The sequence below is a fragment of the Natrix helvetica genome (genome assembly GCF_964273705.1).
Source record: "Natrix helvetica genome assembly, chromosome: 4".
Classification (NCBI taxonomy): domain Eukaryota; kingdom Metazoa; phylum Chordata; class Lepidosauria; order Squamata; family Natricidae; genus Natrix; species Natrix helvetica.
The window spans coordinates 160,935,807-160,949,684 of NC_138550.1; the positions used below are offsets into that span (position 1 = coordinate 160,935,807).

At 40.9% G+C, this 13,878-nt stretch overlaps 1 protein-coding gene across 6 annotated transcripts in view; it reads left to right on the forward strand.

The window, feature by feature from the left end:
* The window catches only part of PHF20L1 (PHD finger protein 20 like 1), a 65,380-nt gene that overhangs the window by 20,018 nt on the left and 31,484 nt on the right, over positions 1 to 13,878 (forward strand). For 4 of the 6 annotated variants that reach the window (XM_081949863.1, XM_081949864.1, XM_081949862.1 and 1 more), the window contains 2 exons: positions 4,557 to 4,619; positions 9,104 to 9,311. In XM_081949863.1, the coding sequence (XP_081805989.1) occupies positions 4,557 to 4,619; positions 9,104 to 9,311 (271 nt within the window). The remainder of the gene's footprint in view (positions 1 to 4,556; positions 4,620 to 9,103; positions 9,312 to 13,878) is intronic. The other 2 variants (XM_081949861.1, XM_081949865.1) reach the window with 1 other exon arrangement.

The window sequence follows — 13,878 nt, forward strand, 5'->3', positions numbered from 1 at the left end:
AATGTCAACATATCTCCCCCAACAATCTGGGTCCTCATTTCACCAACTTTGGAAGGATGGAAGGCCTTGAGCCCATCAGGATCAAACTGCTGGCAGTCGGCAGAGTCAGCCTGCAATACTGCACTCTAACCACAGTGCCAGCATGACTCTTATAAATGGTCTGACGCTATAGAGGTCCTCTCTCCAGTGGAGCACTTGATGGGGATGGAACCTGTTGTTCTAAGCTATGGGTATTTAAATAATGTCCTTATGGCAATTTTCATCCTTCGTTTAATGGTCGTTATGCAAACAATGTAAATCACCATGGATGTCATAAAATAAACAAAACCTTTACTGCTTCATCCAGATTTATCCACTGTTTCCTAAGGATGTTCAGATGGTGATTTCCCTCTGATGTCCGTTACATTAAGTCTATTAAATCAAGGTTTTGCAGTAATTTCATATTTAGATTTTGAGACTCCATTCTTAAATGGACTCAGAAACTGAATAATATCTAGTGTGTGCTCACTAGAGTTGTTGCTGAGCTTCATTGTGGCTTATGTGGTTTTTGCTTAACATGATTTGTGAAATTGGGCGACAAATAGGAAAACAAACCAAGTCTTAACACAATGTGCAATCCGAGGCATTGCAGAAACTTGGCTTACAATGTAGACTTTTCACTTGTTAAATTGTGCAGGGTGTAATCCAGGCAGTTCTCATTTTATGACCACAACTGAGCCCAACATTTCTTTTGTTAAATGAATTTGCCCCATTTTATGACCTTCCTTGCCACAGTTGTTCAGCGAATCACTGCAGTTGTTAAACTAGTCAAATTGTTGTTATGGGACTCTGCCTTTCCCCCAACTGACTTTGCTTTTGTCAGAAAGTTGCAAAAGGGGGATCACGTGACCCCAGGACACTGCAAGCCTCATAAATATGAATCCATTTCCAAGTGTCTGAATTTTGATCACATGACCATGGGGGTGCTGCAGTGGTCGTAAGTGTGAGAACTGCTTGTACGTCACTTTTTTTAGTGCTGTTGTAACTTTTAACCCGGCGCTAAACAAACTGTTGTAAGCCTGCAGAGTAGATCAGCTGATGTTAGCAATAGTCCTTGCTTATTTTCCAGACAGTGCTTACTGAGAACAAGAGGATTAAGATCCTAGCCCTAACGGTTGGTTACACTTTACAACCACCATAAAAACGGTCGTAAAATCAGGTCAGCCACATGGGTGACCCAGCTTGCTACCGTCATAACTTACAACCATGATGGCCAATCTCTTATCAAAGTTGTAAGCTGAGGACTACATAGATAAACATTTTTAAATGGAAAACTTGCTGCAGTTAATTTACATGGTGTGTGATACTAAGTAACTCTGGAGTACATTTTCTTAGGAAAGTTTCTGAGAAACTTTTTTGTAAGTTAGGATAAGCTCCTGATTTTGCAAATATACTCATGTTTTCTATTGTTGTGGCCTGCCAACAGCCAGCAGAGCTGGCAGCAGATTCGGACAGTGAGGAGGTTGGGGAGGAACATGGGCCAGTCCTGGAGTCTGGGGAAGGCTCTGATGAGGGCTCTGGGTCTGAGGCAGAGATGGGGCCAGAGCTGTCTGATAGTTATCAGCTTCCTTCAGAGTCAGACATCAATAAGGCAGACAAACAGCTGGAGCCTGTTCCCAGTGTACTCATGTGCAGACAAAGGGAACAGCTAAAGAACAGGGGTCGACTTGGGAGCAAGGCCACAGGTGGAATGGTGAATGGCCCCTCCCAGAGGAAATAAAAGAGGAGCAAGAGGGGAGTAGAATTTGCAGGATACAATTAGTTTGATTATGACTCTCCAAGACTCCTTGCCAAGTTTTGCAGATATCGGCCTAGCAGCTCCAAGCCAGATAAGGTCTTTGACTGTAAATCCTCCCCTGAAAGACTTTGCTGGATGTAAATGAGCAGAATTCACAGTAGATTAATAAAAAGGTTTTTTGTCGAGACAAGGAGTTTGCTCCATGCTTTTGGGAAGCCTCGGTCAGAACATTTATCAAAAACTGAGAGATAAATGTCCTCCTGCTACATCAGCGGCTCTCAACCTTTTTGGGCACCAGCGACCGGTTCCGTGGAGAGAGGTTTTTCTGCGGACCTGTGGGGGTGTGGTTTCGCGCAAGGCCTACATCCCACGGATGGGGCTTTGCTTGTTTGCAGCGCCTGGTTTCTGACATGCCACGAACTGCGGGTTCGGGATCCCTGTGCTACATGATAAGCCTTTGCATGTAGCAGAGAAGAAATTTCCAGGAGTATTTCCGAGTTGGTAGGTTTTAGCACGTGCTTTTTAAAAGAAAACACCTGGAGGCTTAGTATTTCCAGCTGTATTTCTTTGCAGAGTTTATTGTGTTCTTAAGATTTATGGCATTGTGTCATATGAGTGCTGAAATAAACTCTTGATTTCCACAAGATTATTTTAAACTCTGCCAAGAGATAAGAGACAGCTAATTTACTCTGAAAAATATTCACAGAATAGAATTAGAGTTAGAATTTAGAATAGAATAAAATAGAATAAGTCACTTTTAAGTCACTTTTTTCAGTGCCATTGTTAACTTTGATCAGTCACTAAACGAACTGTTATGCTCTTAGCCTGGTTAGATGTATAAAAGGAAGAGCAGCAAAAAAAAAAAATTCAAAATAAAGCTGATCTAAAAGTAACTTTTTGAAAGAAATTCACACCCATTAAGGTGTGAAATGGAAGAAGACTACTCCCTAGGACAGGGGTGTCCAAACTTGGGAACTTTAAGACTTGTGGACTTCAACTCCCAGAATTCCCTAGCCAGAAAAAAATGTATAATGCGCATAATGTATAGAAAAAAACCCATACTGATTCAGGAAACCGTATCTAGAAATGGGCCACTTAACCTGAAAAAACCCTCATAAGACTTTCTGTTCTACAATATGATGCAGGCAGTCCTTGCATTACAACAGTTCATTTAGTGACTATTCAAAGTTACAATGGCACGGGGAAAAAAGTGACTTATGACCATTTTCCACATTAGTGACCAACAGTTGCAGCATCTCCATAGTCACACGATCAAAATTCAAATGCTTGGCAACTAACTCATTTATGATGGTTGTAGTGTCCTGGGGTGATGTGATCACCTTTTGCGACCGTCAGTGGGAAAGCCAGGTTCACTTAGCAGCTATTTTGCTAACTTAACAACTGTGGTGATTCACAACAACTGTGGCAAGAAAGGTTGTAAAATGGGACAAAATTCACTTAACTGTCTCGCTTAGCAACATAGATTTTGGGCTCAGCTGTGGTCCCAGGTTGAGGACTACCTGTAGAGTAAAATATGAATGTAAAAATGCTTATTCATATACTTGAAAAAGGATATATGGGACATTTTATAAGCTTCGGGGGCAAGTCACAAGATCTCTAAAATAACAAAATATTTAACATTTGCAAAATTATAGAAATAAGACTACAAAGTTTGTCATTTAGCAACTGTTACGCTGTAAAGAAACTACGGGTGGCTTTTACCTCTGAATTTTAGCCTGAGCTATGAACATAATGTTGAGTGAGGTTTTTCAGAAGAGAGGTTAATTTTTTTTTTCATTTAGATGGAATATACTAATTAATTGTCAAATATACTTTTGCCACTACTAGATACATTTGTATCCTGCAGAATATGGTGAGTGGTATAGAAATTTATTTTCGAAACATACTTAGTGTATGTGTGTGCATGTGCACATGGGATTGCTTAGTCTTTACAACGCATGCTTGCTTAATGCAGGTGTGTTTTTTTTAAAAAAATTATGTAGATATTCTTATTTGAGCTCCAGAGATATCAGGCAGTTTAGTGTCGTCTAATGAATAGAAAATTACATACAAATCAGCGTTAAAAAAAAAGGTGCTAACACTTATCTGCTTTATCTTAGACCAGAGGTGTCAAACTCGATTTCATTGAGGGCCACATCAGGGTTGTGTTTGACCTTGGGGTGGGGTGGGGGGCATGGCCAGCTCAACGTCACTTGTGCCATGGATGCCTGTGGTGGCCCAAGCGCTTTGCCAGTGAAAATGGGCTCACGAGCCCCATTTTCGCCTCTGCCGGCCTCCTGCAACCCTCTGCCAGCGAAAACAAGGCTCGGGCAGGCCATCTCAGGAGGGCACCACGGGCTGGTCCTTTGCTGTTTCCACGGCAGCCCCATGGGCCAGATCTAAGGCACTGTGCAGGCCAGATTTGGCCCACGGGCCTTGAGTTTGACACCCCTGTCTTAGACGTTATAGCAAGTTCCATAATTTGTAGGGACGATCAGTTGTTTTTTATGTGTCTGCTTCCTAGCCCTGAGGTAGCCTTTCTTCAACTTGGCTGACTAAATCTTGACTGTAAGCAGAGACAAGGCAGAGGACGGTACCAACGCGATCTTGGCCGCAATAGTTTTGCAGGTCTCAGGTTGTTGTTGTTCTCTAAAACGGTTGCGTTTGGGAGGGCAAGAAATTGCGGAAGGCTGGTGAAGGGAGCCATCCAACTGAGAGGCATGTCGTGATAACTTGTCTTTTTGTTTCCATGTTTGTGTTTTATCTTCGATACGATTAGGCGCGCGAGAGGCAACAGATAGCACCGGAGCTGAGATTAGTGACGGATAACGAGCCACGTGAAGTGAGTTTTGTGGGATTGTGGAAGGAGGCGAGGGAGGGTTCTTGGCACACAGGAAGCAGAAGCTGAGGAGAGGAAAAAAACCACGAAAACCAGATGTGGCCAAGACCAGCAGAAGAGGTGTGACAATAGGTGGAAGAGCTCTTGAGAGAGAGGGGCAGAACTGTGGTAGAGCCGTGGAAGGTGAGAGCATCAGTCCATTAGAGTGAATAAGGGTGCTTCAGGTGAGCTGTCTATATACCGGACAAAGGTCTCATCTGAACATGAGCAGTTTATACAGGTAGTCCTTGACCTACGGCCACAATGGAGGCCAACATTTCTGCTGCTAAGTGAGACAATTGTTAAATGGAGTTTGCCTCCATTTTACAACGTTTCTTGCCGCAGTTGTTAAAGTGAATCACTGCAGTCGTTAAATTAGTAACACAAGTTTGCTAAGTGAATCTGGCTTCCCTATTGACTTTGCTCGTCTCAGAAAGTCCCATGTTGACCACGTGACCCTGGGAAATTGCAACCATCGCAAATGTGAATCAGTTGCCAAACTTCTGAATTTTAATCACGTGACCAACGGACCGCTGCAGTAGTCACCACTGTGGGGAAAATGGTCATAAGTCACTTTTATTCAGTGCTGTTGTAACTTTGGTCACTAAATGAACAATTGTAAGTCAAGGAGTACCTGTAGTTGCTACTAAAGAAGTCATCGGTGGAGGTAGGAACTGAAGAGGTGGCGGAATGCTATCAGCTTTGTTTCCTCATGTTTAAAGCTGTAAAATTATGAGGTGTGGCTCTTAATATATTCTATCCAGTGAAAACAAATGTTGCAGAGCTGTTGAGGGTTTGGACAATAGCTCATACAGTTCTGAGATAACTGGAGCGTTTGAAGTCTGAGACACCAGTTCTTCAAAGTGAAAACAACTTATTTTAACAGAGTCTAACATTAACAATAGAGAATGAATCTGTAATACATGTCGTTTGTTGGATGTAAATCTGCAGTTTTATGTACACACAGAAGATATTGTCCTACTGGTTTGATTAAAATAGATGGGATAATAGTAGAAAGTAGTAGATGAAATTCAGTAGACCAATCATCCAAGTTTGATGAATATTTCTTCTAGGAAGGCGTAACTTTGTATATTAATTTAGAAGAAATTAAAAAGTTTCCTTCTTTCTGAACCTTTGTGTAAGATTGCTTTTACCACAGAAGATAAAATGCATTTTCTTCATTCATGCATATGGATTTGTCAGACTCTTGAGTGCAAATGTAGATCTGCAGTTCATATCTTTACATGTGTGTGGGATTTAATGCACATATGATAGAATCTTGTGGTTGGAATCTTTTAGTTAAGCCAGTTCAATCACTTGCTTGGTACAGGAATTCTGAATAAAGCATCCATGACAGATGTCTCCCCTGCCTGTATTTGAAAACATCCAATGAAAGAGAAGTCATTCATCATCATCCTTTAATCACCCCATAATCCCTTGTGGGGTGGAATCTGGGCAGCTGAATGGAGCTAGCAGAGCATTTTAATGACCAGATGCCCTTCCTGTTGCCAATGCGGAGCTTTATTCAGCAGATAAATTCTCATTGTGCCTAGAGAGAGAAATATCTGCCTCTACCTAGGATCGAACTCACAGCCTCCTGGTGGTGAGGCCACCGCACCACTCTAATGAAAGAGAAGTCATTGATTGATTTCACTGATTTCACTATCAAGTTACCTCTTTTGGTACTTGATTCCACTGTCACATCACAGAAAGTTTTCCTAGCACCCCACTAGAACCTAATTCTGTTTGGTTTAATGCTGTAATTCTGTGCTATATATTCTAGGATGATAGAAAACAGGTCTTGATCATCTGTTCCCTCTTCTGGTTCTGCTGCCATATTCCCTTCTGTCATTTTTGATCAAGTCTGAGAATACTTAATTTTCTGAGTCTCTCCTTGTAAGACTTAGATCCCTGCCCCAGCATCATTCTTTTAGATTCTCTAAATCCTTTTTCTTAAATGTCCAGAATTGGACCAAGTATTTGAATATGGTGATTGTGTTACATGATTTGGAAACTGTAATATATGACTGCAGCCTAGCTTTGAATTTTTTGCATCCAGATCATAGGGACTCCTATTAATTTAGTGTTTAATTACATTTTCAAAATATTTTACACAAAACCTTACCATCAGCCTTGCGTCCTCCACCTTCTAATTGTGCATTTGATTCATATTTCCCCCCTCTATGTAGGGTTCTTCAATTTGTTCTTGATTACACTGTATTAATTCCAACCCCTTTTTCCAGCCCATCAAGGTCATCGTTTGTTTTTTGCCTTCTCAGTGGTCCCTCTCTATTTCATGTCATCTGCAAATGTGGCGTTTCTCTTCATTTACCATTTTATCCCACTCTAATGAATTGTTTGAAGAGTCCTGCTTTTGGACAAACTAGGACAAACACTTCAGAAAGCACACTCAAATGAGAAAACTCTCCTACTAGGCTGACTTGAAGAGTAACTGTTGACCAGAGTTAAAATAGAATATGTTTTTTTAAAAAAATGCTTTGTAAAATATGCATACTTAAGAAAATATGGCCAAATGTCCATCTGACAAATCCACAATATTGATCTCTGTCAATGTCCATGGTCCCTAATTATTATTGTTCACTTTTTGACGTGTTGTAGAATGTACCAATATATGTCAGAGTGACAGCTATGAGTCTTGTACGTACATCTGTGCAGGTGTTATCTATGCAGCATTTCAGAATCAACATCCTAAATGGTACATTAGAATTCACATAACTTGTGATATATTTTACATCACCATAAAGTATATCTTTGTCAGCATGGTGTCCCAATTCAATTTATTACAGTCATAGACCAGAACAAATCCAAACACTCAGTAAATATGCAATTAAAAATTATAGTATAAAATGATAAATACCAGCTAAAATCTATGATAAAATCCGGGCTGTCAATTATACATGGTCTAATTATACTAAAAATGCAATCTATAAACTATGTGGCCTGTAGTCAGTTTAATGCTAAAAGGAATAAGCAGTGCAAAGGGTTTGCCATATTTGTTGTGTAAAATAGCTAGGGCAGATTAGACAAGTGTTTTTGACGAATTCCCAGTGCTGCTCTGCGGAATCTAGCCACCTGGGCTGTACCGTGTTTCCCTGAAAGTAAGACAGGGTCATATTTTCTTTTGACCTCCAAAATAAGCGCTTGGCCTTATTTTCAGGGAGGTCTTATTATTTTTGAGGTGCAGGAGGCAGTGAGTATGGTCACCTCATGGCTGCTGCTGTGTTGCAATATTTTCGGGGAGGGCTTATTTTCAGGGGAGGGCTTATTTTAGCGCATGTGCTCAAAAGCCCCAGTGGGCTTATTATCCGGGGTGGTCTTATTTTCAGGGAAACAAGGTAGTTATGCACTGTTCATCCTTAAGCAGCCAGAGGTGTAAAAACAACAGAATCTGAGATACAGACTAGCCCGATGCATATTAGGGTAGCTCTGACTTGATTTTTAATTACAATAGATATTCTCCAATTTCTGTAGCTATTGTATAGCAGTTAAGACAATTTAAAGTCTTCTTGGGTATAGAAGTTTATAAGATAATGGAAAACAGCTAACTACTTGTTCTGGACATTTTCCTTTGAAAGACATCCAAAGAATCTGGGCTAAATTAGTAATGGATTTAGTAGTGCTATAAAGATGATACAGTTACCTTAATAGGATTTCATTTTTTTTCCTGGCATGAAGGTTAACCTTGGCAAGCAAAATATTTGTTAATATTTGGAATCAAAGAGTCGGCACAATTTCCATTTCAAAAAATGGGAAAGATTTCTGCCCAAGAAGTAAAGCAGGGTTGGTTCAATAGATCATTTTATTTATTTAATCAACCTAAATGCCACCTGCCACCTGATTCAAAACAAAGCCATTGAGATTGATACACAGATAGTCAAATCTGACATAGAGGTTTCCTGTATTTGTTTTATACAAATGCTGTTGCTAACATTTTCACTGCCAAACCTTAAACTGTTAGGACAAATAAAGGGGGGTATGGAAAGCTATCCTACAGAAATGGAATGTTCCAGAAAACTGCAATGTTCTATTTTCTCTCTAGATCATACTGTCTCTCGGTGGTTTTCTAGAAGTCAATTTGGCAAATCTAAACACGTCAGCAACAGCTATTTAGCCTAAAACATGACAATTAGCAGGGCCCAAATGAGACATAGAACATTCTAGACTTTTTAACAGCATTTAATTCCTAGAATGGAAGTTTTGGCACCCAGGATTAACTAACCTGTCATCAAAATCCTTGTTTCTTTCTTTTTTTTGTGCCATATATATTTAAGTATCAATTTACAAGAAACAATAGAAATTAAAAATAGATGTTCTTCAGCATGAACAATTTCCCCTTTATGATATACCCTTTTTTTAAAAAAAAGCAGTTTTCTTCATACCTGGATTTTAATTTGAGGTGGTTGTTTTCTTTTCTTCCCTTTTCAAAGGATTGGATAGCTTTGGTCAAAGCCGCCGCAGTGGCAGCCGCGAAAAACAAAGCAGGAGTTAAGCCACGGACAAGCGCAAACAGTAATAAAGACAAAGAGGACAGAAAGTGGTTTAAAGTACCTTCAAAGAAGGAAGAGACCTCAACCTCAGCAATTATCCAGAAAGTCCAGAAGAAAGAAGAGCAGCCCACATCCAGCGAGACATTTGGTATATATGACTACATTTTATTATGTACATGGTTTTCCCTTTAAAATATGTATTGATTCGTTTGTTCGTTTGTTAAATAATTTTATATGCTGCTGTGGTACTCCACTCATTCACACACATGCATCTCAGTAGAGTTTAGAGAGTTTATTAATGTTCCCCAGGAATTCCCGCAGAACTGTCCCAAATAAATCCAGCCACAAGCCGGCCAAGGTTAGTCCACAAGGCAATGGCCAAATAATCCATAAAACAATGGAAAGTTGCTCCAACAAATACAATACAATGCAATACAATAGCAGAGTTCGGAAGGGACCTTGGAGCTCTTCTAGAAACCCTATACCATTTCAGACAAATGGCTATCCAACATCTTCTTAAAGACTTCCAGTGTTGGGGCATTCACAACTTCTGGAGGCAACTTCTGTTCCACTTATTAATTGTTCTAACTGTCAGGAAATTTCTCCTCACTCCTACGTCCACCACACAAACTTAATCCACCAGGCCAAACTGAAATACACCCACAAGAGCTCACTTGGCAAGAGAAGAAGTTCAGAGTCTCCAAAATCCAGCAGGAATCACGAGGAATAAACACACACATCCAGAAACCAGACATGTTGTTCCCAGCAATGCCTCCCTCTGCCTGCTGTGATAAATAGCTTTCCGGTGCATTCCATCAAGATGGGTGGGGGCCTTCTCCCGAGTAATATGGCAGATCTCCATTGCTTTTGTCTTTTCTCTTCCCTATGTGCTCTCGGATCCACCATGAAAGGCAGCTCCTTTTCCTCCTCTTCCCTGACCGTCTGTTCCTGCAAGCTGTCCCAGCCGAAGCCCCCTGTAAATCTCTTTTGGCCCGCTGTTCAGATGTGCCAGGAATGAGCTCATCCTCTCTTGAGCCAACTTCCCAGGAAGAATCTGAGGAGTTGTCCAAAGGAGACAACACAGTTGCCCATCTCATTGTTGAAGCAACTCTGGATGGCATGTAAACTGCGGGTAGTCCTTGCCTTACGACCACAATTGGGCCATAATTTATGTTGCTCAGCAAGACAGTTAAATGAGTTTTGCCCCATTTCACATCCTTTCTTGCTGCCTTAATTGAATCATTCAATTGGTAAGAAAATCTGGTTTCTCCCATTGACTTTGCTTGTCAGAAGGCAGCTGGGAAGGCTACAAATAGTGACCCACACCCCTCCCCAGGATTGGGCAACTCTTACCAATAGATACCAGTTGCCAAACGGCCAAATTTGAATCACGTGACCATGGGGCTGCTGCAATGGTCATAAGGGTGAAAACTGGTCATAAACCACTTTTTCCCCCACTGCCCTTGTTCCTTCAAACAGTCACTAAATGAGTGGTTGTAGGTTGAGGACTGCCTGTTGTAATAAATAACGCATTGCCATTGGTCTATGATCCTATAATGGTGGTTGTTTATATGCTTGTTTGTAGTTGTTTAACAGCAGGTTGCAAGCAGAAAAAAACATCTGTTTTGCCTGATACCACCTCCTGTTAACTGGGCTTTTGAGAAATGCTTGGATGAATCTATATGAAGTTCCAGGCATGATGTGATAAGGAGATTTTATTTCTGTCTTTGTGAAATATTACCACGCTCCCTTTAAGACATGTGAAGGCACAAAGATAGGGATTTGGGCGAGCTTCTTAAATTCATATTTTTATCTCCTGCTTGTCGTATGAAAGAGCAGGGAGGGGAGCATTAATTAAGGCTACTGTGGCAAGGATAACAAAGGAAATGTTGCTGCATTCATGCCAGTAGCTATTCGTTTGAGTTGTACTGTTGCCATTGCTGCTCTTGTGATTGTTCTGAGGCTTTTGTGTATTTTATCAAATTTTTAAAACTGCCCATCTTACCTCATTGAAGGACTCTGGGTGGTGTACAATAAAAGAGAAAAACAAAAAAACGTATAAATAATTAAAATTTCAAAAGAGGCAAGGTAGATGAAAAAATAGTGTTGAATACGAATGGAAAGGCGAAGGGAGGGCTAACCAGCCCCATGGCTGCATATTCATCTGTTCTCTCCAAGAAAGACACAGAACCATGTTTACACACTTTTCTAGAAGAGCAGGAGAGTGAGGGTACCAACAACAGACAAGGCACTCTTCATCCATCCTGCCCATCAGAACTCCTTAGCTGATAAACGTCATGTATTTCTTTGGGAAATTTCTCTCTTTTTTTGAATTTTTTTTTCATACAAGTAACCACAGGCATATCATTACATCTTAACCAGCACTATTTTGTGTTATCCAATATTATCTCAGTTCCTCTTACCAGCAACCCACAACTACCATTTGCTCTTCTGCTTTCCATACACCATATTATACCCTATCCACCGCCATCCTGCTTCCTCTCCCTCTCTCCTCCTCCCTACCTCCTCTCTTCCCTCTACCATCCCTCTCTTCTCTATTTTCCCTTCCTCTCTCCTTCTCTCTCCTCTTTCCACTCCTCTCTCTCCTACACTTTTCTTCCCTTCTACTCCCTCTCTCCTAACCCCTCTCTTCCTCCTCGCCTCTCCCTTTTTCTCTTCCGCTCTCCATTTTGCTTGCATGGTGTATTCCAGCATCTGAGCAAACTCCATTTAATATTGATGGTATTAATAATTACCTTTCATATTAATAATTTTCACATACATCCTCCTTTTAAAGGTATACATATATAGCTAATCCATTGTTATCCCCCCCCCCCAAGCATATTTTTGGGGCGAACTGTGGGCCCGGTTCAAGTTTCTAGCTATTCTCATAATGTTACATAGTTATGCATCATTGTACACCCCAAATTTTAAATCTCTTCTTATGACCTCAGTTATTTTTCCTCATTAGGAGTATATTTCAAATTCCCCCTCTGTTTTTTTTAAAATCCCATATATTTTTTCATTTAATGCTTATCCTTATCTATAACCAAATATTCATTTCCCATTCATCTGTGGATGCCTTGGCAAATTTCTGAGTAACCTGTCTTTGCTTGTTATTTCATCCAGAATAAAGCAATGTGTAAAATCTAACCAAAATGATTACTGGCACAATAAAGAGTGATTGCATTAATGTAAAAATAGCCAGATACGGGGAAAAATAAATCACACCTCTTACTCATCCAAAAGAAGCAATGATACCAGGAACAGCTAGCTGGGTGCGCGGCGCTGTGGGTGTTTCTATAGGCAAGTTCTCCAGGCCTTTCTTCCAATTTGCAACTGTCTGACAATAAAGGCCTTCGGTTCTCAAAATTATTGGTAATTCATATGAAGAAGGACCCCCCCCCCCCCAAACCCTGTGCTTTTCTTAACTGCTGCCCATTTGATCATTATTTTAGTCCCATTCTACATTGTATGCGGATTTGTAGGAATAACACAGTCTGGATAAGACAGCGCAGATTGTGGGAAAACTCAATAGGGATTAAAAGGGATATATGGGCAATGACTGTCCCTCCCTCAAGGTAGTCAAAAAACAGATTTCGCAAGAAAACCTGGAACCCGAATTGATCCGTGTTATAATCACAGAATCTGGAAAGCCTGATATGCTTCCGATTCCCTTCTTATTCTAAAGAAAGTCAAAGCTGGGCAGTCTTGAGAGTTTCTTTCTTGCACTCTCAGGATTTATCTGGGTAAGCTCCTGTTTTACTCAGCATTCCCACATGTTTTCTTCAAGGCCAATTCTGTACTCCTCTAAAGGAGCCGGTCTTATCTACTTACTGTCAGGTTCCGTTTAGGCAAAGAAAACAAGACGACTAAGTAGGTAGTTAATGTAATCTTTATAAGCCTCTTCCGGTACTTCCAACAAACACACAGTGCAAAACACGGGTGAATTAAAGTCAAGCCTGTAATTCCATACTTCCCTCCGCCATTTAAACCCTCCTGTGGCCTACCCTCTCCTACGCGCATGCAATACATCCAATATACTCCGATGATGTGACAAACCATGTTGGTTTACAATTGCCATGCTTGTGCTGGTGCTGTTCTGTATGAAAGTCACTGCAGGATCCGAAGGTCCTTCAAGCTCTTGGCGCGGCAGGGAAACGGGTGTAGCACGACAGCGATCCAAGTCACAAAACGCCCCCGTCACGAATCTCACCATCAGCGGAATGGCAGCACTGAGACCACTGGGACTGGCACTTACATTAGATTAAGGAATCCTGGTGGCGCAGTGGTTAAAATGCATGATTGCAGGGAGGCTCTGCCCACAGCCTGGAGTTTGATCCCAGCAGGCTCAAGGTTGACTCCGCCTTCCATCCTTCTAAGGTTGGTAAAATGAGGACTCAGATTGTTGGGGGCAAGAGGCTGAATCTGTAAACTTACCCAGAGAGTGCTATGAAACACTGGAGCAGTATATAAATCTTAAGTGCTGTTGCTGTTGGTATTAAGGGACTGAACTGGTCCATGTAAGAGACACGACAGAAGTAACAAAGGTCCTTCTTTGGCCCCATTTACTGTCGAGTGGCTGCGCTGAATAATAACAACAATAACAATAATGACAACAGCAGCCGTTATTGTCATTGTACATCATGCATACAACAAAATTGGTTTAGCTTCTACTGGTGCAATCCACAACAGAAAATACAAGACAACATGAA